General features: G+C 39.6%; 2 protein-coding genes across 2 annotated transcripts; one reads left to right on the top strand and one right to left on the bottom strand.

Moving 5' to 3' along the window:
• Nucleotides 1-192: 192 nt before the first annotated feature.
• LOC109198937 (serine protease 48-like) lies at nt 193-10,233 on the bottom strand. The gene is made up of 5 exons (XM_025902137.1): nt 10,169-10,233; nt 5,333-5,495; nt 4,754-5,019; nt 4,530-4,669; nt 193-706 (listed from the first exon to the last, which is right to left on the bottom strand). Exons 1-5 carry the CDS (start codon nt 10,224-10,226, stop codon nt 497-499), a joined length of 837 nt encoding a protein of 278 aa, XP_025757922.1. The 5' UTR covers nt 10,227-10,233; the 3' UTR covers nt 193-496.
• Nucleotides 10,234-22,103: 11,870 nt separating this feature from the next.
• On the top strand, nt 22,104-23,697 carry LOC109198936 (uncharacterized). The gene is made up of 4 exons (XM_025904921.1): nt 22,104-22,113; nt 22,547-22,594; nt 22,702-23,061; nt 23,210-23,697. The coding sequence occupies exons 1-4, from the start codon at nt 22,104-22,106 to the stop codon at nt 23,392-23,394; spliced, it is 603 nt and encodes a 200-aa protein (XP_025760706.1). The 3' UTR covers nt 23,395-23,697.
• The last annotated feature ends 4,298 nt before the right edge of the window (nt 23,698-27,995 follow it).

The following is a 27,995-nucleotide window of genomic DNA, read 5'->3' as shown; positions in this document are numbered from 1 at the left end:
GTAATAAACTATTCAAGTATTAAAAATTCTGGAAAGAAATGATCACAAAAGAAGATTTCAAAGTATTTTAATTTGCATAAGGTTTTGACAAACAATAGAAATATGTGTGTGATAACAACATCTTAAAATGTTATTCCTCAGAATTATTTAAGAAAGGATGATTTCTTAATGACAATGATTAGGTACCTAAAATATTTTAAAGAAAGTATAGCAAATCCAGACAGACAGAAAAATCCCAATTAAAATGATAAAGTTGCTAAAGAAAAACAAAACCTACTGGCCCAAATATAGTAGAATAAAAGGCTAGTGTTCATCTTGAAGTTGTAAAATAAAATGTCAGGTAAAGTACTTCATGTTTGTATGGAAAAAAAATTGTGTAAATGTGTTGATCTACTTCCCAACAGTTCCAGCAAACACGTGGAGCAACACAACAAGAACACAGACTTCAGTGAAGTGAGTGAAGTGGATCAGGTTTTCACCACAGCAAGATAAACCATCACATCGTTGTTGGTGATGTTGAATTGTCTGGGGAGGTGAAGGTGAAAAACTTTGGTGCTGTCCCTGTAACTGTGTCGCTGATCCATTTCTGGTATGGGGACACACGAGTGAAGACTGAAGGAAATGCACCGCATGCACTGACACTCAAAACTCCACTCTGGAGCCAGACTGATTTGCGTTTGGTCATGAGTGGCGCCCCATAAGTAAACTGTGGAAAGAAATTGATAAAGTTATTTGGACAGATGTGTGTCTCTTAGAGGTCAACCTTCAGCAACATCCACCTGTTAAACAATGATTTGTTTTCGGTAACTCTTTTTATACACTTCTCAAATATTTTAAGGGAACACTTGATTATCATGGTATAACACGAAGTCAGTAAAACTTCAGGGATATCAATCAGTTCATTTGGTAAACATAAACCACTGTGAATCCATTTCAGCTGCTTTGGTGTAAATGAAAGTGACGACAGGTGCACTGCAGAAGAAGCAACAAGACAGTCACACAAAGGGATTGACTTTGATGTTTTTTTTTTTTTACATCAGACACCCTTCCTGAATGTAAATTCCACAACCCCCCGGAATTTGTGTTTCCTATTTTTCAAGAATCAGGAATCTTGTTAGTGAGCATGTTGGGGGGGGGGTTGTTAATCACTACATTATGAAGCCACGGCTATATTTTTACACATAGTGTCCGAAAGTCTCCTTATATTTCAATCACATCGCTTGGTGGCTCTTACCCGACATCAGAGGAGGGTAAGAGCCTACAGGGAGTGCAGTCTGATGTGCTTCACAGAGTCGTGGCTAACTGCGCTAACTCCGGACTAACATGTAAACATGGATGGTTTTCATCTGATCCGGGCCAACAGAACAACAGAGAGTGGTAAGAAGAGAGGAGGGGGTCTGGCTGTGTTTGTGAACAATAGATGGTGTAACTCTGGGCATTTATCTATCAAAGAGACGCTATGCTGTAAGGACATTGAGCTGCTAGCGGTTAGCATGAGACCGTACTATCTACCGCGAGAGTTTACACACGTGATTATGATAGCCGTGTATGTCACAGGGGAAAGTACCACAACTGTGGAAGACATTCTGTGTGGTACCGGTACCTAAGACTTCCCATCCCAAGGACCTCAGCAGCTACAGGCCGGTAGCCCTGACATCGCATCTGATGAAGACCCTCGAGAAGTTGGTTCTAAACAATCTGCGCCCCCTGGTGAGGTCTTCATTGGATCCGCTGCGGTTTGCTTACCAGCCTGGCATCGGGGTGGAGGACGCCATCATCTACCTCCTGCACCGAGCTCTGACTCACCTGGAGAAGCCTGGAAGCACTGTGAGGATCATGTTCTTTGATTTCTCCAGTGCTTTCAACACCATCCAGCCATGACTTCTGAGAGACAAGCTGGAGCTATCGGGAGTGGACCACCACATGTCCCAGTGGATACCGGACTACCTCACAGAACGCCCACAGTATGTGAGGTCACAGGGCTGTGTCTCTGACACGCTGGTCTGCAGTACGGGGGCCCCACAGGGAACTGTACTGGCACCGTTCCTCTTCACCCTCTACACTGCAGACTTCTCCATCAACTCCCCACGCTGCCACCTACAGAAGTTCTCTGACGACTCTGCCATAGTCAACCTCATCACAGGTGAGGACGACTCAGAGTACACTCTGGACTTTGTAGACTGGTGTCAGCAGACCCACCTGCTGATCAACGCCGGGAAAACCAAGGAGTTGGTGGTGGATTTCCAGAGACACAGACCCACCACACTGACACCGGTGAACATCCAGGGAGTGGACACTGAGATAGTGGACTCTTATAGGTACCTGGGTGTTCACCCGAATAATAAATTGGACTGGAGCCACAACACTGATGCTCTTTACAGGAAGGGTCAGAGCAGACTCAACCTGCTGAGGCGGCTGAGGTCATTTGGAGTACAGGGAGCGCTTTTAAAGACCTTCTATGACTCTGTGGTGGCATCTGTAATTTTTTTACAGTGTGGTATGTTGGAGCAGCAGTTTATTGGCAGCTGAGAGGAAGAGGTTGAATAAACTCATCAGGAAGGCCAGCTCTGTTCTGGGATGCACCCTGGACCCAGTGCAGGTGGTGGGAGACAGAAGGACTCTGGCCAAAATAACATCTCTGATGGACAGAGTCTCCCAACCCATGCATGTAAATGTTGCTGAACTGCAGAGCTCCTTCAGTGACAGACTGCTGCATCCTCGATGCATGAAGGAGCGTTTCCGCAGGTCCTTCCTCCCTGCAGCTGTCAGACTGTACAATCAGAACTGCTCCCAAAATTCATAGATGTTTACATCTGCGCTGTAACTGCAATAAGTTAATCAACTGATTCGCACTACAACCTGGTTTGCCTCTTATCTGTAGTTATTTATATTTAATTTAATAACTGTACAGTACTCTGTATATAGTAACCATTGTCCTTAATGTAAATATGTAAGAAAAATTGTGTATGTTTCTGTTCTGTGTCCTGTGTACTGTTTGTTTGTATATGTGCCTTTCTGGCTGCTGTTACAACCAAATTTCCCCTTGTGGGACAATTGAAGGATTATTCTATTCTATTCTATTCTATTCTATTCTATTCTATTCTAGTCTTCTATAAGTGCAATGTTAATTTCTGCCGATAAGTTCCACTTTGTTCTTACTGTTTCCTGGGGTGATGACGTCACATGCTTTTATGACGGTCCTGCCGTATCACGAGTCCGAGGAGCGCTAGGCATGTTTTTCTCCATGAGTGTTGGGGAATAGCGATCTCCAGCCGTGCGCGTTTCTGCACAAATGTGAGTCAAAATCCCTCCAGTTCTATGAGTCCATTTCCACTTATAGCACGGGTTGTACTTTGACGTTAATTACAGGGGGTTTATGCTAGGAGATTTATCGAGATTGGTAGAGGCATGTGACTTACCACCGTAGCCTTTGTTGTGGGTTGGATCTGCGCACCGCAGTTGGGTTATTTAGCCACTAGAGAGCACTGAAGACCATGTAATTGCTGACCTTTCCTAATTTGGGGGCATTAGGTCTTTTCTGGTGCCTGAGATATGCAGATATTCTTGTTTCCTGCCTGTTCAAATGGGATTGTGGGACTTTCTTATGTCAGAGCATTCAGCTGATTATTTATGTTACAGTTCATTATATTGGCGTGATGTTGGGAAGTGATGATGGTTATATTTACATGTGATAATTGTTTCTCCTTGTTTCTTGTTATTCAGAACCACACGCCTGTCCACCCCCCCCCCCCCCCCACCCCCCCCCCCACACACACGCACACACACTGGTTAAGTATGCTTACTGCTGTACTGTTCAGCTGCTGTTAACTTTCATTAAAGTATATCTGGACATCACTCTCTGTGCCCCACTCTCTGACCGGGGTTTAAGTCCTGAGGGAGCTATCATCCCAGCATCCCAGAGATAACTCTAACACATAGAGTATATAAACATATAAGCACTATAGTTACTTAAAACCTTTTTGTTAGTGTTAAGCTTGGCTGAATAATCCATGACGGTTCCTTTCAACTGAATGTATAAAATGGAAACTGGCGTTTTGTGCTGTCAGTTAATCAGTCACGTATATTTGTGAAAGAAAACTATGACACAAGTATCAATTCATAAGATTTCCCTACACTGAAAGTGACATAAAAAGTGAAAAGTGTCCTTTAAGGACAGACTGCAAAGAATTTGAATTAAACTGAAATTGTGAAAGGCAGGAAAATGGAAAAAGAGAACTGATATTACCAGCATCATCTGGAGCTTCCAAATATTGATTCTAGTAAAACTATCTGGCTGACCTGTTGCAGTAAGGAACTCAGTTCTTTTAAAATTCATCATAATGTCTTGGATTTAAAATTAAATAGCTTAAAAAAACCTTTGATAAAACATGAACATTATATCTATGGACAACTACAGCAAAACAATAAATCAAAGTGTGATTAAAAGCAAGAGATTATCAGTGAACAACAGATTGCATAATATTTTAAATATATTTAAAAAACAAACAAACAAAAAACGTTATAGTCACCAAACATGAATCATTGTCTCCAGCACAGATCATGTTCTCTGTAATCTTGGGATAGCTCCCTTGAAAGATGCCTTTGCACTCATTGTTTTCCACTATTGGTACTTTTGCCTCCTGCAGGGTTTTGGTGAAAGTACCATCACCTAATTGGAGAGAAATCAAAGATCAGGTCTACCCAAAGACTCCAACACAATGCTGTAAAAGAAAATAAAAAGTTTATAACTTACTATTATAAACCAAACCGATAATCCAGCTGCTGCACTCGTTGTTGAAAGTGCTGTTTTCTGAGGGTAAGTAGATCGGCTGAATGTAGTCTGTGAAATTCACAGGAGCTGACAGCTTCAGAAGACATATGTTGTTCTCAAGAGTTGTGAAGTCGAATTCAGGATGGCAGATGATGTTTTCCACTGTTCGATTCACTTGATTTGGGTTTGAACCTGACAGGTTGTAACCTCCCAGATACACAGTTGGAACCCACTCTGTTAGTGTGTCACTTGACACACACAAGTACAAAACAAATTATTTTTTAAAGCACCTGATGTTGATCATTAAGACAGTACTAAGCAGTCAGCAGATTTAATTTTAAACAAATGTGGCATCTCTTTTCATTGTTATACAGACATCTCCGTGCATTGCAGTTCAGCACTTTGGTCAACAGCTGTTGTTTTTAAATGTTAGCCAAAGGCACATCACAGCTGGCTGTGAGGAAATCTTAACAAAATGATGTCTGGGATTCATTTACTGCACATAAATATTACAGATCATTATAGTGTCAACAAAAGCGTAAACTTGCAGCAGCAACTCACAGTGGAATGAAGGACGCAGCTGTCAGCACCCACTGGTCGTTGATCAGAGACCCTCCAAACTGAAATCCAACTATAACTATAGCAGCATACGAGGGCCAACTTCCTGGTGTTGCATCTTGACCTGTGATAATGCTGCTGCTGTTCCCAGGCTTGCTCCCACATTCTGACAAAAGAAAGGAGACAACAGTTAAACAGTGAGAACACTGATCAGCAGTGTTGGGACTAACGCGTTATTAAGTAACACGTTACAGTAACTACGTTATTATTGTGGTAACGAGCACGGTAACTAGTTATTATGCCAAAATCAGGAAGCCGTTAATCGTTACTAGGATTTAGATAGGCTCGTTATTCGTTACTTCGTGTGGTGGCTATCGCGGAGCTTCCACAGATTCAGTAACATTAGCAAGTGGTGGAGGCCAGCCGGTGGATCAGGGAAAAGGGAGGCAGGAGGAGCAGAGACCCGAGGCGGCCGCCGGTCCGAGTGTCAGGTGAACTGAAATTCAGGTAAGAAGTTATGATCTGCAGTCTATCTGGGTCAGATAACCAAGTTTAGGTGGAGTTTATTTTCGTTATGCTGACTTTTTCGTACTGGGTACTAGCTAGTGTGAGGAATTGAGGTGTTATTTTTCTGCCATTTTTATTATTTCATTTTATTAATTCTATTTTTATTATTTTGTTATTGCTATTGCATCATAATCATATAACAAGCATTTGCATTGACGCATTTATTAATAGTGATATTGCATTTAGATGTTTAAACACATTGGCACCCAATTAAGCTTTATTACAGGTGCAGTTATAACCACTTTAAACTGTTGAGTTGGATTTATAATCTTAAATGTTTATATGCAGACTGCAGTGTGAAAGAGTAACTCTGTGCCGAAATAAGACAGGAAGTTACATGTTTTTTGAAGTTACATGCTTTGCAGGAAGTGAAACCGAAACCAGAGTCTGAGTGAAAGTTATTCTGAGGAGCTAGTCGGCAGGTGAAATGGGGTGCGATTGTGGTTAGCACATAGACATACACGTAACCACACACACACACACACTTAGTTAGAGGGATCATTTATAGGGGAAAGTTTAAATTGTTTTGCTTGGGGTTGCTTTTAGACTATATTAGGGGGAGCGAACATATTGGCAACTTTTGAAACTGTTGAAACTTTTGTTATGAAAATGATTATAATCATTTATACATAATTGCATTTTGTGTTTATTAAAGAGCTGTCGCTCCTTGGTCAAGTGACGGTCAAAAACTTTTGGTTGGCGTTATGATCAGCCAATCTACTGTGAGTTTGACTGGAGCTGTGGAAGGATCGCAACACACGCTTACAAGACATGTATATCAGGTTATTTTTATGATCTTTTATTTGTTTACATTCTTTGATTAAGTTTTAAGTAGTACCATTCAAGTAAGACATTTATTCAATATATTACACATCAGTTTCAGTTGTGGATGTGCTGGCCTTTGTCTGGGGAGAAGGTGAGAGGTGAGACAAAGTGCATCTGCGGTGATGACATAACCACATACATACATACACATAGTAGTAGGCCCATTTTGTGGTAAAGAGTTCAGATTTAATTCTGCTATAACTGTAAGAGTGCCGGCGTACGCGACCGAGCTGTTTCAGGAAACCGATCTGCGGATTCCAGCGATAAGCGACAGCGGTGTGGGGGAAAACATCTGCATGGAGGCGAAGTTCTTTTAATTGTGTCACAAGTTGTCAAACAGAACATTTGTGGTTTTGTGATGACGCAACGAGGGGGCGTCACTAAATATACTCTGATGCATATAAAACTGTAGTTTGATGTTTGGAGGATGAGATTGTGGGGCTGTCTGCTTACAGAGTCAGCTCATTCTCCCACGCGTGTCTTTTCATTAAAAATCATCGTCTTTACCTTTTGGACCAGTGTGGTTACTTGCATTCCGCCTGTGTTTACTTCCCTATATTTTTTAACCTTAACACTAGCATGATGGAGTTTCTATACAGCTGGGTGGGTGCTGTGATGTTACTGATGTTGAACTTTATTTTGTTCATAAGGTTAATTATTAGAGTTGCCAACCATCCCGGAAAAAACGGAATCGTCTCGTATTCAGAGAAAATATCAGGCGTTTCGTATTGAGGTGAAAAGGAACGCAGTTTGTCCCGGACTTCAGCTACAATGAAAAAGACACAAAAGCTGGAGTTATTCTGTGTCTTTGCTGCACAGCTGCCTCTTCTTCTCTCATTCTCTCCCCCTCCCTCTCCTGTTCCTACTACAATCATGAAACTGATCAATGATCAGCTGATCGGCTTTTCTGTCGCAAGTCCCGTTTCTACTCGTTTATTTATCGCCCACTTTGCGCCAGAAAGAAGAAATCAGTGGAGGTCGCCGTTAAACAACAGCAGCACGTTTAAGCTTGATCAGCTGTTGTTAGAATGTATTTAATATTAATTTCTACTATCAGCTGATGTTTGCTGGAGCCACAGCTGTAAAAGCTGCAGGTCATGATATCGGTTTGGATATGTGGTGAGAGGGAAACATGAAGATGAAACCAGGAGATGTCCTTACTGAATCATCAGAGCTGAACAGGTGATGGAGAAACAGGTTTACCTTTTAGGTGACATGGATGAGTTGAAGGGAAGTTAGGAACTGTTTCTGAGAGACAAATAACACCAGGATCCTTTTCTACGTAGCTGACAGCTGGTAACTGTGCAGGGGCGGGTCTAGCAAAGTTTTGCCAGGAGGGCCAGGTAGGGCATTAACAGGGAAAGGGGGCACAAAGAAATACTTTCTTATTCTCATTTAAAATGTCTAGCTTTTAAAAAATAATTATCTGAGTCTTACAACAAACAATTGATAGATTGATACATATATACCATCAGAACAGTGTACATCACTGTCACAACAGCGTTTGTTTTCATTCAAAGGCTTTATGATTTTTCCTATAATGGTGGGCCGGTCTCTAGTCAAAATGCCCGGGCCAATTTTTTGTCCGAGTCCAGCCCTGTATGCAGCTCATCTGCAGTCTGGTGTAACCTACATCTTCCTATTCAGAAGGCAGAATTTCCAAGTTCTGAGTACAATCAAAGCACCACAACTGCAGTTTTTGTGTTGGATGTTAAAAGCGCACATGACGCTGTGACGTAGGCTAGAATCATGGCGGCGGTCAACGACGGTCCAGGCGTGGGATTTCTCTCGTGGAAATGTGCACATTATCTTTTCCTTTCTATTGGTAGGTGGCACAATGCACTTGTGGCAAGTAAGCAAGCTAGAAGACTGGAACTCTCGCTGGGTATCCAGTTATGGAAGCAACACATTAACAAGAGAATTCTGAGTAAAACCAAAGTTACTTTCCCTAGTAACTAGTTACTTCGAAAGTAACGAGTAACTTGAAGTAACTGAGTTACTTTTGATAGAAGTAACTAGTTATGTAACTAAGTTACTAATTTAAAGTAACTTACCCAACACTGCTGATCAGCCACAACAATAAAAACAAACAGAGGTGAGAGATAACCGTGATCAACACAACTCTTTGCTGGGAAATCTTGAGTACTGGCAGTTATGCAGATGTTATTTTAAGAAGTATCAACCCAAAACAGCTGAACATCTAAACATTAGACTGTGGTATACACATGATAAACAAATGGTTCCTCAAGTTATCTCACTCCCTCTCTGTGTCAGAAAACTGGAAGATTTTACGTAACAGAATAATTTAATAGTTTAAAGAAAAACCAAAAGTCAGCACTCTGACTGTTTGTCATTGAAACAACTGTTGATGGTACTGTTTCTTTTTTGTAATTACTGTACAGCTGACAGAAGGAAAAAAAGGTTAAAACCAAACTTGAAACTTGAAGAACATTCTTGTCTGAATGACAGCAATTCTACCAGCCATTTTCGTGTAAAGCTAGCTGTACCTTGTGCTATAGTCATGTAATAACTGTATTTATATTAGACACTATTCAGCTGGTATAAAGGCAGAATTCAGTGAATTAATCTAAGAGTCATCAGCTTAACTTCAAATTCATCTCTGCTACACTGTGACCTAACTCTGAGCATGAAACCACTAACCTGTTTAACCTGCTCTAACATGCAACCTTTAATTAACAGTCAGTCTGCCTTAGGTTGTTTAGCAACACGTTTCACAATATGAAAAAATATAATGCCACATGTACAGACTCAGTCCCAGAGGAAAAAAAAAACTGTTCAATATAACCCTAGACTATGATATTAATATTTTATTTATTTGAAATTAGATGCCTCCTGCTGCCCATTAGAAAAGATTTATTCCAGAAAATCATTCAAATAATTTGAATTATATTTTGACCAAACAACAGAAATAAGCCTAATTTAAAAACATGAGAATTTACACGTGAGCTTTAAATGTTACATGTAAGCAAAGACAGTATGTGTTTGCTGATGTTTGTTGAGCTGATAGAAACACTGCATTTGAGATTAACTGCCACGACAAGTTACTCTGTTATGTTCCTTTTATGTTCAAGTTCCATGACCACAACTTGTCGACACATGGAGTAACTTCAGTGTTGTGCTAAAAGGAGAAAAGCAAAGCAAAAAAAACCCCCAACACCGGGCTACTTTAACCCCTGACTAGTGACGTACGGTTTCGCCTCTTTCATCATATTTGCTTAAGTACAGATACCTGAAAATTCTACTCTACCTACAATAACAAAGTGATTGTCTTGCTTCATTAAATTATAATATTAGATATGACACTGAATGACATTGATGAAAAATTCGATGTTTCCTTGTATTCAGCTGGAACATTTTATTTAGAATAGTGAACATTTGTACCTCAGTAATGAGAAAATATTTAAAAAACCCAAAACTTTTTCTTACCTTTGCATAAGAAGATGATCACCAATGTGAAACTGCACACGAACTGTTGGAGAGCCATTGTTAACAGCACCTGTTTCGTATCTGTCATTGTGTCCTTGGGCAAGACACTTCACCTACCACCTACTGGTGACGGCCAGAGTGCCCAATGGCACGCTATGCCAGCCTCGCTTCTGTCAGTCTGCCCTAGGGCAGTTGTGGCTACAACTGTAGCTTGCCTCCACCAGTGTGTGAATGTGAGAGTGAATGAATAGTGGAATTGTAAAGCGCTTTGAGGGTCTCAAAAAGGGCTATATAAATGCAAATCATTATTATAATAATAATAATAACTTTATTTATATAGCGCTTTCAAACAAAGTGCTGTACAACTATTTGAAACTAAAAAGATAAGTAAAATAAAAGCGATACATAGCAATACAGGTAAAAGACACAATACAAGTTAAATACAGTAAAAATTTAAAAACTAAAAGCAATAGAATTAAGACATGTAAGATAGGGTGAACAAATGTGTCTTCAGCTTAGTTTTAAAAACCACCACAGAGCATGCCTGCCGGATATCTTGAGGGGAGGTTGTTCCACAGAAATGGGGCACGAAAAGAAAAAGCACGCTCTCCAATTGTCTTTTTTCTGGCTCTAGGAACCTTTAGAAGGCCAGAGTCCTGGGATCAGAGAGCACGGGATGGAACATAAAGATGTAAAAGGTCGGAGAGGTATGTAGGTGCCAATCCGTTTAAAGCCTTGTAGGTGAGCAGCAGGACCTTAAAATCTGCTCGAACCTGACAAGGTAGCCAATGCAGAGAGTTCAGTACAGGGCTAATGTGCTCAAATTTCCCAGTTCTTGTTAAAATGCGAGCAGCTGCATTTTGCACCATCTGTAGACCTCTAAAACTTTTCTTTGGTAGCCCAGAAAGAAGAGCATTACAGTAATCAACACGTGAAGACACAAATGCATGGACAAGAACCTCTGCAGTGTCGCTTGACAAAACTTGTCTGATTCTGGCTATGTTCCTCAGATGATAAAAAGCGGTCTTTGTTATCTCTTTTACATGAGACTCGAAAGAGAGCACCATATCGAACCACACGCCCAAGTTTTTTACCTTGTCCCTGCAATTTATGACACTGTCATCAATTCTCAAAATGAAATTTTGGGACAAGTGCTGAAATTTGTGTGGCCCAATGACCATCAACTCTGTTTTATCAGTATTTAGGAGCAAGAAATTATCTGATAACCAGCCCTTAATTGCAGATAGACAAGATTCTAGTTTAGAGACTTCAGCATGATTTCCAATGGTTAAAGGAACATAAAGCTGCAGGTCATCAGCGTAACAATGAAAGGTTACATTAAAAGAACGTAAAACAACACCAAGAGGCAGCAGGTACATAGAAAACAGCAATGGTCCAAGTACAGAGCCCTGAGGGACCCCGTGCCTCACTGCACAGGTCTCAGAGAGATCATTTTTATTATTATTATTATATCTAGAAAGTATGCTCAGCTCCACCTATCTCTATAAGTTATGAAGGTATTAGACAACCATGAAGTCAGACTAGTTGGTTTTTGTGCCTTATCTTGAGTGCAGTGATGAATATGTTTACTGAAATGTGTAGTATGTCAAACCAAATTCCCCACACAACTCCCTAACAAACTTTATTGAGACCAGAAGGAGGTAATGTTTTTTGATATGCGTCCCACTCTGTATGTACACTTTACAAGAAACATGACATTTTTAATGTTACAAATAATTGTTATTATTTTAAATCAACACTGCCTTGTTCTATGATTGGGGTACATTTTTACCAATATTTATAAGGACACAAAAGCAGAAACATATGAACAGTTTTGATGAAAACTTTGACGGCACAGTCCAAAGTCCAAACTAAATCTTCTCTGAATGGTTTGCAGAAAACATCTTGCAGACTTAACTCACACAAACGCTCTCAGAAATGAAGAGTCAGCTGGAAAGGCAACTCGCAGAAAATCTAAATAGTGATAAGTGAAAGCCTGAGTGACACTCTTGACTATAACAGTCTGGTGAAATATGATGAGGAGTGGTCCAGGATACTCACATAATACATTGCCCGGACTTTGAACTATGTGCTTTCAGACTTAGATTTTAGACCTATTTTATGCTAATATTAATTTGATCTGCAGATCATTAGTTCTTCCACCCTCACCCCACTGGGTAAATGTTATGGCCCTGGGCCTTGGAGCGAGTGAGACTACCCTTTTGTGTTTATGCAAATCTAAGTGTGCTAGGACTCGTGGATGACTGGCTGCTGGGAGTCCTGTGCCAGCCTTCTTTTATGCAGATCACAGTGTGCCAGACCTCGCGGACGATTGGCTGCCTGGAGATCCCATGACCACTCCAAGACAATTGACTGGCTGATTGTCTGCACCTGGGAGTATAAAAAGGCTGAAGATCCTTCACACTCTGGGAAACTGCTGCTTTGAAGTGAACATGCAGTGTTCTCCTTGTCTGCTTTGCATGTGAAGCTTGTTTGTTAAACCTGTTTGCTGTGTTGCTCTTTGTTTACTAAGCCAGCTGAACTTAGTTTCACTTGAGTTTTGTGATGCTAGCTTGCCTTAGTTAACCTTTAGCTTTTACTTTGTGTGCTGCCAGCTTCCCTTAGTTAACCTTTAGCTTTTACTCTTGACTGTTTTTTCTTTATGTAATAATTGTTTGCCCAGTGGTCTTTTGAACAGCCCTGTTGGTTTTCTGTTTAAAGTTTGAAATTAAAACTAGTGATGGGCAGATGAAGCTTCATGAAGCACTGAAGCTTTTCATCCAATTGGTTCACCCCAGCGCAAAGCGTCTTGAAGCTTCATTTGCTCTAGTAGGACATCTAGTGGATGTGAAAATATTAGTTGCCATGAATTTGAAGAGTGTGGCATTTTGCACACAGCCTGTAAATGTCAACAACAAAAGGAGTGTGTAAAACATGTATATTGTAGTGATGGCAGTATACTGTGTCTATTTATACTGGCAGTATGGAAAATGATTATTTGGAAATGCTTAAAATGGAAATGATCATTTGCTGTGAGGTGAGGTGTGGTTGGGGTGTGGAAAGTGGTTGTGCTTTTGTAACGCTGAGGTATGGACAGCTACACACTGAGGCTTTGAGCCGCAGTCCTGCCTGTTCACATTTTATTTTCTAAAAACTACATTGTCACTGCTTTTATGACCTTTTTAGTGGGGAGAACATAGCTAGGATTTAATGATTTAACATATCTTTTAAATCTTTTGTCCTCCACAATGCTAAATGGCTGGGAGTCCTCAATCACCATGCTAACCAGGTCTCCATCTATTTGAGATTGTTCTCCTGAGGAAAGACAATAAAAACAAAGCACAAATATAAATATCACACATGTAACTTATTACAGTTGTATAATATTGTTCTATCATTTAGTAAGATTACTGCATGCTATATTATCATGGCATTTGATGGCTCACCTGGTCTTGCTCCACAGTCGGTGTTCCCCTTATTCTCATGCAAAGCTCTGTAGTGCCTAAGCATGGATGAGGTGTTGTTGTTATATCCCAGCTCCCTGGCACATAGCAAACACTTCACCTTGTACAAAAGTAAAGACAGCTTAACATAAATTGTATTGCACCATCAGTATTATGAAAATACATCATCTGTACAAATGTACATACCTTGTTGGGAGGAATAAAATCAAAATGTTCCCACACAGGGGAGGACATCCTCCTCTTCTTAGCTGTCTCCATTCTCTCCTGACTTTCTCTCCTCACTCTCCTAAACCTCCAAACTGTCTCCAAACTCTCAGTAACCGTAACTCTCCATCAAACACCCACATTTTGAATGAAGTCTAAGGGGTTTATATCACTGTCATAGCTCGCGGCAAAGTTCGAACCGCTTCATGAACCAGTCACGTGGTTTAGCCGGGCAGCGAGGCTTCGGACGTCATCATTTTCAACTCCTCCCATAAACGAAGCAAGCCTCGATACGCGCTTCGCGGAAACGCCCCCTCCATTACTCGACACACGCTTCGAAGCCTCGATACAGAACGTCACATCACTAATTAAAACCTCTTTTCTTTACTCAGTTTTGTGTTGGGGGCTTGTGTATGTTTCTCCTCCCCTGACGCCTAGCAGAGGGGGTCGTAACATAAGTGGGGGCTCGTCCGGGATCCTTCTTTTCCCCATAAGGAGAATTCCCATTTGAAAGAGAACGTGTGTTTTGCTCCATTTTGTTTTTTTTCTGTTCTGCCCTCTTCCCTGTTTTGAGCGCCATGTCGGCTCCATTTTGTTTAGAGGATTTTTTAAAAGCTCCATCTGTTGTGCTCTTTGATAGTACCCTAAGAATTATCATGGTAGTTAAACACAGTGATAGTTGTATATCATATTACTTCAAACAGAGGTGATCCAGTAATGCTGCACTAATGAATTAGACTAACTATTCACTTTAGCTAAAGTTATTAAGTTAGCTAAAGAGTTGGGATGCTGTGTAAGACATAAATAAAGCTAAAATACAAAGGTTTGGACACCGTTTTGCATGTTTCCCTACTGTAGGGGTCTCTGCAAGCATACAGAGCTCTGAGAGGGTCCAAGATGACAACTTTGGAATTCTACTAGAAACAGTCGATCATATTTGTTTGTCAAAGCTGAATTCAGGGCAAACTACGCTAAATTAGCGTTTTTAGCTAGCAGCTACAATAAGCATAAAAGTTACTGTACGGCTATCATTTGTTAACATGACGCTTGTTCTTATACATGTAATACATTTATTACCAACCTGAGAGTTTATCCGCTGGTCATTCGACATGACGAATGACTTCTGAAGTCTTAATTCAGCTCAAGACGCTGTAGATTCCCGTCAGTAACACTTTCAGTCCACTAGCAAAACGTAGTTCTATTAATCTGCGCTTGAACCGGAACCGGATGTAAGTCCCAAAAAACTGAATTTTGGAACTGAAATTGAATTGTAGAACTGAAACTGAATGATGAGAAGTGAAACTGAAATTATTCGAGAGCTGAATTTTTAAAGGATAAAATGCAGTTTCAAAGCAAATCAATTCATTTCCAAAATATAAAATTCAATTTCAATTTAATGATGATCATTTTCAAACCATAAATTCAATTTCAAATTAGACTAATTCAAATTCAGTTTTCAAAAGCTTTTATTCAACTTACAATTCAGATTCAATCCAAGCAATTCAAATTCAAATTTAACTTATTCAAATTCAGTTTCTGATGGCACAGATTTCTGCCCATAGTTATCTCAGTCTCCCAGAGTACCATTTCTAATTTTGATTGAAACTGTCAGACAAAACGGCAGCCTCGAGCAGGCCAGGATATTAGTTTACAGAGGCTGTTAAAATTATATGTCTAACGTTAAAATGTTGGTGACACAATAATTTCATGCTAATGGTACTGACATATTCATAGGGTTAATTTTTGAGACAAAATATCATGAGGTAGTCATGATTTTGCAAATATTCCACCTTGTAGTGCAGTTTGCACAAATTGTTTTAAAAATGCACTCACCCTACAAACATTACTGAGAGGTCAAGATCTGCACAAATTAAAATGTTGCATAATTTTGCTGAGAGATCTTTTACTTTGTGGTAATCTTAGATGAGTCGTTTTATGGACAAAAACCACCAGGTCATTCAGTGTTTCAATGTATCAGAGATGTTGGTGTACTACAACTGAAGTAATGTTGTTAAGTCCTTAAAGTCATATTCTTTTATTGTCATAACTCTATTTTTACTTTTGTATGATACCTGATATATATGGAAAATGGCTGAAGTAAACTAAAGTCTAAAATAGTTAGTCAGTCATTTGTTTAATAGTAATTTAATATTATATAATTCACATATAAAACTATGAATTGTAATCTTAAATGGTTTAACCCTAGAACACTATCGCCGGGTGATTTACACCCGGGAAAATACATTTACTTGATTTCTCTCTCCTGCAGCTGTTTGCGTGTCGGGGAGCCTGTGCCTTCACCAGGGAAGTCTCAAATTTCCCAGGAATGGGTGGACCAAAGACCAGCTTTCCAGAGTCATTATTTTGTTTTAGGAGGGTTTTTTTTTTCATTTTGTTAGACATGGCACAGTTGAAAGTAAAAGACGACCACTCTAATTTGTTATGTGTTGTCATATTTTGATATATTTGATTACTTTTTATTGGTTATATTATATCGGGTAAAAATCACCCGGCACTAGTGATTGTGTTACTATTTATAGCGATAGTGTTCTAGGGTTAAAAGCATGTAAAATAGCATATGTAGGCAAGTATATTTCTTATTTTTATCAAGAAGCAAAAACAAAAAAGGAAAAAAAAAAAAGAAACAGGGCAGGGTTCAGTGGTTGAATCATCCATCCCCACCAATGCCAAAATCAAATCTACGCCCTTGCTCTCAGTGATATTAATAGGTCTGCAGTTTGTTGCAATCCACTTGGCATTGTGTCAGTCAATATGTCTGAGGTGGACTTACTGAGTCCCCGATGCTCCGTGAGTGGTTTCTCGCAAGCTGGGTGACGCGTTAACGAAAGTGCTAGCAGCATCCCCAGCTAACTTATACATCATGTCAATGTGACATTTTAAGCTGGAAGTGCTTCAGTGAAAAAAAAGAATTCCTTCTTGCACAATGTGCATAAAACTTTATGTCGGTCACTGTTCTATCTTGTTATTTTTTTTAATACTCAAATTTCCCATCGAGAGGGCCAATGTGCATTTATCATCTTCCAGATTGAGTTGACTGGTTCAGCTGCCCGTCACTACCACATCAACTGCCCATTTGCGCAGGTGCAAAGGTAACTACTTGGACAAACTGCCCGAAATGTATCGACAGAAACATTTCAGGGACTTTGAGTCAATCTGCACTCCAGATGGGTTAATAGCGTTAAATTTTTTGTCGTGATAATCGTGATGACAGCTTAATCTGCGTTAACGCGTTAATTTTGACAGCAGTAATATATATATATATATATATATATATATATGTGTGTGTGTGTGTGTGTGTGTGTGTATCTATATAGATATATATATATACACACAAACACATGTGCGTGTGTGTGTGAGATACAGTGACCAGACTGTTGAATGACAGAGATATTGTTTAAGCAACAACAGGCAAGTACATAGACTTGGACCTGACTAAGGCCTCTTCATTTATAAACAGATTATTTGTCGAAATCACTGTTGGTCACTAGTGGACTTCCCAGGCTTTAGTATATTTACCACTCTGTCAATCAATGTATCCTGTAATGTATCTTGTATGTCAATCAATGTGTCCTGTCATCAATTCAATGTATCCTCCCCTCTCATTGGTCCTGAGTCAGTCTTTTCCTTCAAATTTGAGAGAAATTAAAGTTTGGACTCATCCACTTTTATTGCCACCAGTTAATTTTCCCATCATCTTCTAAAGATGTTTAATGTCGCTGAGTTTCACTTTACACATTTTAACACTGAAGTTTATGGGGAGCCAGCCTCCTTCTTTCCTCCCTCACTTGTGTTTCTCTAGTTCTTTACTCCATGCAGACAGAGAAGTGGGCTGAAGTCTCTCCTGGGCCTGCATTGACTACCATTCAAACCGAATGTTAATCTCCTTATTATCCCAAGTTTTTAGTGGTTGAAAGGATGGCAGATCTCCTGCATATCTATATGCCTGCCTACCCGACCCCCACTTCCTCACAATTCATACCAGGAAGTAAGAAAACATCCGGCATTCTTTTAAGTGCACGGATACCATTAAGTACTTGGCCTGCATTAACCCCACCCCTCCTGAGCCACTCTCCAGTCCCCTGTGCAACTGCAGCCAGTTCAATAAACATTTGAAAACTGCCATCAGTGTATTATCTCTGTCCATGGTAGACTGGCCTCTGTGTAAATTATGAAGAAACCTGTGACGAAACAGTCAGTAAAAGGAAACTGTGGCAATTTACTAACAGCTAACAGACTGTAAAGAACATTCATGTTTGCACACTATGTCAGTTAAAGTTCACTCATACGTTTCCTCTGCTTGCTAATGTCAGTGACTCAGTTTATACATAGTTTATGGCTGTTCTATTAGTTAACAGCAATCACCAACAATAGCTTTCCATTAGTTTAGCTACACTAATGGAAAAACATTCCATAAAAAGACAAACATTAGTATGTTTTTTGTTTGTTTGTTTCTGTATTTATTTATTTTTTATTTTTTTGACAGAAGTTTCTGTCAATGTTAAATGGTTATATTTCAGTGTGTTTAAAAACATTTAAAGCACATAAGAAATTCCTTATGTTAAAGTAAAAGTCTTACTGAAGGTTTTACTAAAGGTTTTACAGATTTATTTATTTATTTATTTTTATTATTATGGGTGGATGGAGTTTTTTTTTTATCATCTGTAGCTACTATACATGCAGCTATTAAACTGTGCCATTTGGTTATAGAGTTGTTGGAACTCATGCAGTTCCACATAAATATTCAATAACGTGTGGTAGCTATTTCCTCACTCACCTTAAACTGAAAATAATTTAGCAAATCAATGTATTATTTATTAATTGATTTGCTCAAATGCAAAAAAAATAATAATTATGGATTATTAAACAGATGGTGTTTAAAACTTGGTTGTTGGTGGTTTTTACCTTGAAAAATATGTGCCTTAAATAGTAAAAAAAAAAAAAGAAGAGGTTGTCGTGTAATGGAAGCGAACTATTTAACTCATTCAGTCATAGCACCAAACAGGGCAGTTATGGTTCCCAAACCTGTTAGTTAAAGGAATAGTCTAGCTTCATTTGTTTTTTTATCAATTAAAAATCCCACACTCTATTATTAGACTTAAAGGATTAATAAGGGTGTTAGTAATGCAATTGTTTTTTTTCTTTCCACACCCTAAGAAAACCAGTCTAGAATCAACAGACCTGTCACGGTCCAACAGACCAGCCTGAAGATTATTCAGCTTTCAGCTTTCAACAGGGCTTTGGTGTTGTTTTGCTTTCTCTCTCTCTCTCTCTATTTCTCTTTCTCGCCTGGGGGAACTCTTTATGGGTTCCTGCCTTTGGCCTACGCACCTGTGGGAGAGTGAACACCTGCACCTCATTATCCTGCCACTACTTAAATGGAAGAAGCGAGGCTACTCATTGCTGGATTGTTGTGTGAATCGCGTCAGTGTAGCCCCACCTCTGAGATTGTTCATAGCTCTTGTGGGGTTTTGCCTTCGTTCTAATCTGCATTCTCTTTGCATGTAGACTCCCCAGACCTGTTTCTGTTTCCTTGTGGGGATTTATTTGTGACGAGTGGAGAGTGACTGGCGGAGTGCAGTGTGTGGCAGAAGAGGAGTGAGAGTGATTTTCCCCGTTTCCTTCCATTGGATTCCTTGGAACTAAAATTTTCAGTTCCAAGTACCCGTATCATATTTCATTTATTTAAGGTGATCAAAAAAAAGAATATCTTGTTATTTTGCTGTAAATTAAAACTGAATATAAATCATCAGAAGTGTAAAAAATGCCATGAGTGGTTTTACATCTTAGATCACAAAATACAGCTGCAGCTAGATTATAATATAACAGTGTTTATATCCACTGGGACCTTGTAGAGCTGAGTTTCTACATCTGATGACGTAGATGGCAACAGAGCTGCTGTCAGACCACAGTAGGGGGGCGATCCTTTCTCCACTTTCTGTGTTTGATCTCTCAGGTTCAGCAAAATCCCTCTCTGCTATAGAGACACAAACACATCTGAGTCACTTACAGTAATTTTAAATAAAACAAAATACCAATAAAATAAACTATAACATATCTGTCAGTGCATGAAGAAGTGTTTATTTACTGCTGACAGAGCCGAACTTCAGTGTAGTTTATTGGTTTGAAAAAAAAACTTCTGATATTAACCAGAAAAAATAAACTAAAACTTACTGAGAGAACAGAAGTGTTGACTTGAATGTTCAGCTGAACTATAAAACTGACACTGATTAGAAAAAAAAAGCCTCGGAAAGATTGACCAGTGTTTATAATAAAACATTGAAGTTCAACAAAAGCAATCACAGTGATCAAATCAAACTGAAGGAAAATAGAGCAACACTAAGCCTCTCACAAGTCCTCCTCATCACTGCTCACAGCTTTAGGATTTCTTTTATATAAAACTTTGATCTTTACCCAGATTTAGGATGAACTTTAAAATCTTTAGAAAAAAAATATTTGAAGTCTGATTCGTCCTTCTCTGAGGGCGTCTTTGTCACTCTGGACTCGTCCTGAAAACTTTGCATCCTGAGACTCTGACACCTCAACACCATCATGAACCTGATACAGGACTGAGACTTGGTCAGCATTTAACAGTTCATGTTTATCTATGACAGTGTTCACACAATGTAACGTGTTGATCTGTCAGGTTTGGTGGTGAACGTCCACTCCAGTGTGATGTTGTGGTTCTCCTCTGCCTGATAGGAGGTCTGTGTCACATTCACTACAAATGATCCTGTGGGCTGAGCAGTTGATGAAAAATGACAAATGGGACACACTAACTTCTCTGAATGTCTGAATTTAAAAATATATATGATTTAGTAGAAATAAATTGTTTTGAGTACATTGTCATTCTCAGAGTTTTAAAGAGGAAAACATCTGAATTTAAAAGGGTTTATGTTAAATCGTCTTCTGAGAATGTGTTGAATTGCCCAAATTGAATGAAACATGAGTTGAAGGTTAATCATATTAGACTGAATCTTCAAATGTGATGGAATTTCTGTGTTAAGAGTTAAAAGGAAATGATGTGATTAAAATGAAATAACCTTAGGTTTAGTTAAAAGTGGGTGAAAGGTCAGACATGGAGAGAACAATATTGTGTGGCTAGATATTGGTGGATTATATGTGAACACAGTGATTGACTGTTTTAGGAGGAGAGAGATGAGTAGGCCATTAACATAGAATAAATTGGAGTCCCTGGAGATACTTGGTCAGTTCCTGGGAGTCCTGTGATATGAGTGTTCAGAAGACTGGATATCAGAAGTTCACTGCTGGAAATCCCAGTAGTGACACCACAGGGAACAAACCAATTGGCATTGTGGACTTGGATTTGACTCTTTCTCTGCTCATCTTCACCTTTGCCATGTTGGATTATCATTCCGAGAAGGATTTGCACTTCATTCGTTATAGTTTTATCTTTAACTTTAGCTTTTAACAATTTACGTACAGACACAAAGCAACAGATAAAGATAAAATACCTACTGTTGCTATCTCATTTTTTTTATCCGATCATGTTCTGCAGAGCTGCAGGACAACCCAAAGGCGTAAACGATGAACTAATGATGGGCAAAGCAAGGTTTCATAAACCCTGAAACATTCAAAGCATTTGCATCAAGACTTCGAAACAATCTGAAACCCTCGCCACAGTGACACCTGCTGACTATTTTGGCTATGACTGCATCTTGATGATGCTAGTCTGTGAAGCAGTGACACAGACAAGCGCATGGATCTGTTTTCGTGACTTCAGATTTTTAGGCGTTCATGTCATCAGGTTTGTACAGACTGTCAATCAAAGCTCGAAGCTGGCATAGCATTAGGTTTTATTTTGATTTTCTGTCAATGTTAAATGTTTATACTTCAGTGTGTTGTGGAGATTAGAAAATTATTTTGCTGTTACTATTCATGTTGCATTAGTTATCATTTCATCAAAGCATTTATTGAAGCTGTTGATGTTACATTAAAGTCTGTATTTCAGGTGTTATCATAATCACATAATAATCTTTCATTGCAGGTGCAACTGTATTCATGTTATACACATTGCATTTTTGTGCTTATTAAAGAGTTGAAGCTCGGTCGTTTAATTGATGGTTGGAAGCTTCGGCGACGCGATGTTCGGCCGATCTATTGAGTAAAGTGACCTAGAGCTGTGGAAGAATTGCATACATGCTTACCATACACCACATATTATATAGAAACAGAATAGAGGCCTGTGTTTTCAGCAACCTGCTGCATTGGAGTCTGCCTGGTAACAGATGACTCAAAGTAAGCCGGGAAGTATGCCTCTAAAAGGTCTTTGTTTGTCGAGTCAGGTCATGCACTGAGGTCAAGTTGATTTGGTTAGTGCGAACACTGCTCCCAATTATACAGTTGGTCTAATGTCCGTCACTGGTCACCAGGTCTCTCAATTCCTGTTGTTCTTCTCCAAGATCTTATCCATATTGCGTTCAAAAACACAGTCTGAGTACTCACAGCCCTGCCCATAGTCTATCATAAGTTAATCACAAATGCTCAAGTAATACCAAAACATATGTATGCCACCCTGGGCCCTATCTGAAACAGAAGGTGGTGTAGACTCCCCTTAATCTGTAACTATCCGAAATACCTCATCATTTTTGACTACCCAACTTTATTTATTTAACTGACTGACCTTTGACCTCATGTGTTGATGACTCTTCACCTCTGTCTCCTCTCACAGGGAGAAGGGGGATCCTGCTGCTCATCATCCTCACCTCATGTGTCTGTGGTTAGTTTACAGCTTCACTTTATGAACTCCAAATAAAGCTCAACAACAGATTTGTTCCAGTTCTCAGTGTGTCTGCTCCTCTCTTTCCCTCTCTGTCTCCTCAACAGGATCATTTGTAGTCAATGTGACACAGACCTCCTATCAGGCAGAGGAGAACCACAACATCACACTGGAGTGGATGTTCACCACCAAACCTGACAGAGTCACCAAAACTCTCAACATCCTCTGTGGACTGATAACTGAGCATAAAGTCTCAGTCCTGTATCGTGTTCATGAAGGTGTTGAGGTGTCAGAGTCTCAGGATGCAAAGTTTTCAGGACGAGTCCAGAGTGACAAAGACGCCCTCAGAGAAGGACGAATCAGACTTCAACTGTCCAGACTCAGGACTGATGACTCGGGTCTGTACCTGTGTGAGGTCAACACTGATTATGGCTTCAGTGTTGGAAGATGTCGACTCAACGTCACTGGTGAGATGATTCAGGAGAACAATTTAAACATGTCTAGTTTGGCACTTTTTTGGACCAATAAGATCCTTCTTAGAGATGTGAGTTATTTAGTGTGGTTTTAATGTAATATTTATTTATAAGTGACTCAGATGTGTTTGTGTCTCTACAGCAGTGAGGGATTTTCCTGAATCTGCGAGAAAACCTGAGGCATCAAACACAGAGAGTCGAGGGAGGATCGGCCTCTACTGTGGAGTGACAGCAGCTCTGCTGCTTCTCTGCTGCTTTTCATTTATTTACTGTCTAAATAACAGGATTTCTACACAAAGTCGACGGTTGGATGTCGGAAAACTTTGAGCTCATCAGATAAATAAGTGAAAACAATTTGATCAACAATGTAAATGAGACTGCTAGAGGGTTTGGTGGAAAGATAATAATGAGCCACAATCTAGAGCTGATCCACAAAACAATGAAGGAAACTCCTCTTCATGTTTATATTGTTCATTACTTACACAGTAAACTTTTATCACACTGTCACTGATGAGAAACGTAAGTGATCTGCTTCTTTATTTTCTGATCTCATAAAAACTGTCAGACTGCAGTTGTGAGTAAACTGTTATTAAGCGAAATAGAAGAAGAAGAAAACAACAACAGTGACACCTGCTGGAATAAAACATGCTAAGAAACATAGTTATGTTTGTGATGTGACGTACGTGCTGTAACCTGTAGTGATGCTAACTGTTGGTTTGTGTTGAGAAAAGAGAGAATATTTTATTGCATAAAACAGCACTGATTGCATCCTGCAAACCTGCAAATAATTACTGTTCTTTCTTCCTTAAAGACCCACAGCTATTATCCCCATGATATACAATGATCTTCATTTGAGTACTTTCAAGTGAAAATAATACATCATAGTGCATATGCGTTATATATGGGGAAATTACACAATAACTCACTACATCTATAATTATTTGCTTCTGAAATATCATTTCTATTTACTCTTAGTTCAAAAGCTCAGTTTAGAAAATAAACAAATGCTGAAAAAGATTTTCAAAAGCAAAGAATCAGCATTTTAACATCTGTGATTCTCTTTTCTTGTCTTTTTTCATCTTACAAGTGTAATTTTTTCTTGGCACTAAAAGGCAAATTTTCTTATAGTGAGCTTTTTTTTGCTCTTGTATGTTTCTTTTTAACCGTAGCACAACTGGAGCAGGTAAGAAAGTCGCTGTTGGTTTGACTCATTTGATCATGGAACACAGTAGCTGTTAAAGTGAATTGTTAAATGTTGTCATTTTTATGTTTACTACCTCTACATTGTTTCAAACTCTGTGATTTAAGGCATTCCTTTGTCCCCCTCCCCAGCCTCTCGAGGTTCTGGGGGGAGGCTGTAGTGTTTATACCACAAGCACATCCCATGTGAATGTTTGTTTGATGTTTGGTAAGCTTCCTGTCCTTTTTATGGCTTCACTGTGTTGTGTATGGTGAACCAATACAGGGATTGAGCCATATATAGGGTGTGGAGGAGATTACCTTTTTATGACCAAGGATGTTGTTAGAAACAGTTGTGATCAGGAAGTCACGCATACAAAGACACACACACACACACGCACATTCTCGCACACATGCTTGCACACACACACACACACACACACACACACACAGTGCCTTGTCTTTGTAACCAAGGGGGGTCATTTTGTCCTAGGATTCGAAGTGCATTCCTGAGATACCGACAAGGCCTCCCTTGCACAAGTAAATCGATCGACCGCTGTTGCCTTGCTTTTTTTGTCCTTCACAGGAATAAGTCTCGGGGTCAGCGGGGTCTAAGTTTGGACCCGACAGTAGCAGTGTTTCATCATGTTGTTGATCTGTAATATACAACACACAACACTACAGTCAGACAAAATCAAATGCAGACAACAGTCAAAAATGTAGATGCAATAAAAGTTTGCCAACGTACCGTTTTAAATCATCATGGAGAAATTTTATTAAAAGTACGATGGTTCCTGCATTTGCAATAATTAAAAATACAGCCAGAACGAACAGAGCTGTTTCCTCCTGATTTGTCCTTCTTCCTGCCAGTTGTGGAAGAAGGATTGTCTTTCAAAACAGTACATACAGTAACGAGTTCTCACCCTGCATGCTATAACATCTACTTTCTGTAACACATGCATGGCTTGTAGTGTATGTGCCCAAAACCCCCCTGCATCATTTTCCTGAATTACCTTCAGCATCACCTGCACTCAAAAGCTTCATTTTGTCAACCTTTATTTTTCTCACGTTCATGTACAGAGACACAAAACCTGAACGGAGTATACAAAATTGTGTGACATATTCATTTATTCACTGAAACAAGGAAGTTGTTATTGTTTTTGTTGGATTTGTATTGTTGATTGTCATTTATCCTTAGAAATATCTACTCATATATGCTTAGAGTTATATAATCAATGTCATGTTGGTAGAGGTTTGCTCCTTAATAGTCTGCAAAGACTTTGTGTGCATTCCAGAGTGCTCGGGCATTCACACCCACATCCAGGGAGCATGGGAGAGGTCGTACCTTCTCTTATTGTTTTGTGGTAGGATAAACACATCTATGTCTGTTTTAGTCTAAGTGCCTTTTGTTTAGATGAACTGCTGGACTTCCAGACCAGCAGGTTTAGGGAAGTCATTTATGGGGTCCCCCCCCCCACACACACACACACACACACACAACCACACACACATATGCTTACACAACACACAAGCAAGGTACTCTGTGTTTGTATGTATACGTCATATGTTGATGAACCTTTGCATATTCATGTGACCTCAATAAAAGAGCAGTGTCACGGGGGAGCGGACGAGAGCGACTGGGGTTCGAGCGGAAGGAACGGCACTCATCGCAGTTCTCTCCCTCGTGCATGAGAATCATAAAGAGCTCTGCTTGGTGTTCAATGCTTTCTGCTGTGTAGTTGAATTGTCTTGAACGTTCCAGCAAATAGGTTTAAGCTACAAACCTATCAGTTTTAAATGTTGTGTTTTACAAAAAGAAAGAAATTATGACGCATAATGAACTTGATTTGGTTTCTGACCATCTTCCTAGTGGATGATTTTTCCACACCAAAATAAATATTTGAAAGTTACTTTAAGTTTTATCTTTATTACATTTCTATACTTTTTTCTATAACTTTTCCTGTCAGTGCAAATCAGTGTGGAGGTTATCACAACCGTAATGAAGTCTAGACATTTTTAACTTAAAAAATTCCACAATTTAATATAAATTTATGACACTGAACTTTTTAGACAAATAAAAATAAAATTTATTGAAACACTCTCTGAATGCAGGTCCTCAAATCTGATTTACCTTTTGGTGGTCCAAACATTGGAGGTTTAAGTGACACATCACTGCTGTCTCCATTAGAGGCTGTCCCAATTCAAAGGCTGCTCGAAATGCGGCCGTCAAATGCGTCCTTCATTTCCCTGAATTTTAAGGATGTGGCGGTGTAGACTTCATGGCCCAACATATCCCAGACTTCATAGCGTGGCGATGGGTGTGGATAATTTTGCCGGAAAAAAACGGCAAAAGCGGAGCGGCCAAAGAGTAAACTTTTAAAAGTAAGTGCAGTGGAACCCTGACTTACGAAATTAATTCGTTCCCGAGGGTCTTTCGTAAGTCGAAAATTTTTGTAAGTCGAAGCACCCATTGCACATTTTGACTGAGGCGATGCTGAACGATAGGCTATAGGCTAATTGTTAACTAGAACAAAAATACGTCGTTCAAGTGGAACCGCGAAGCGCAAGTACGGAAGCCAAGGGGTTGTCACATGATTTGGAAGGTATTGTGGACATTGTAGGCTCAGCCAATCAGAGCCAGCAGATTTCGTTACTCGGGCATTTTGCCGTACCACAGGCAGAAATATTGCCGTTCAGTGTCTTTTGTAACTTGAATTTTTCGTAAGCCGGGGTTCCACTGTACTGAATATTATGTCACTTATTTATATGCAAATGTTTAATAATGAAGTACATTAAAACATGACTGTTGGCCACATGTCGGCAAAGTTATGTGACGTTAGCGATGTTTGTACTTTCAGCGTTTACTTGGTTTTAAAGCCTTTACTTTAAAATATACGCCGTTCAATAGTTGACCTTAATCTTACAGAGAATGTGATGAGTTTATGGATAATTAAAGTCAGTCATATATCCACAAACACAACAAGGTGAACGTCAGTGATGCTGCTCGGTTTGCAGTCCTGAATATCACGGCACAAGCAGGATTCACTGAACTGTTAATGTTAGCTATGTTATATTGCTGCCTCTGTTCGGTGGAGTCGAGCCAAACGGACTTTAACGTGTGTTTGAACGAGCTGACGGTTCAGTCGTTAAGCTGAAAGAAAGATGCTTTAATCACAGGAGTCACACATGTGTCCACTGGACCATCTGGGAACTCTTCTTGTTTAGCACTCGTAATAACACAAACACTAAATCCTCCTTCTCTTGTGCTGTTTTGTAGCAGTGTATACACCTGAGACTGTCACCTGTCTGTCTGTCCTGCACTCTCTCTCTGTTTCTTTCTCTCTGATTGTGGAATAAAAGTATGAACATGTATTTATAAGTTACACTTGTGTTTGAATCCTGCAGCTTATCACACATTTGATTTCCATGTGTGACGACTGCAAGTGTCCAGCGTGAGGACAGACTGAGGAACCCACTGCTGCACATCATCTGTGAGGCTTTGCACCCCTGATGATCCACCAGGACAAACTCAGCAGTGTGTGAGGAAGAGGAGGAGGAAGAGCCAGCAGCAGCTGACAGATGGAGAGAATAGACAGACTGTTCCCTGTTTTTTTTATAAGGACTGGTAGGAAAGTTAAAAAAAAACAAAAAACTAATTGTCTGTCCTGAGTCTTATTAGGTAATGTTGAAGTAATGTTATCATCCCAGTGTTTTCAGTGTGGGAGAAAGTACTCAGGGCCTTCAAGTTA

The sequence above is a fragment of the Oreochromis niloticus genome, linkage group LG3 (assembly GCF_001858045.2).
Source record: "Oreochromis niloticus isolate F11D_XX linkage group LG3, O_niloticus_UMD_NMBU, whole genome shotgun sequence".
Classification (NCBI taxonomy): Eukaryota; Metazoa; Chordata; class Actinopteri; order Cichliformes; family Cichlidae; genus Oreochromis; species Oreochromis niloticus.
Note: the sequence above shows the minus strand (reverse complement) of the source record. Positions and strands in the feature narration are given on the sequence as shown.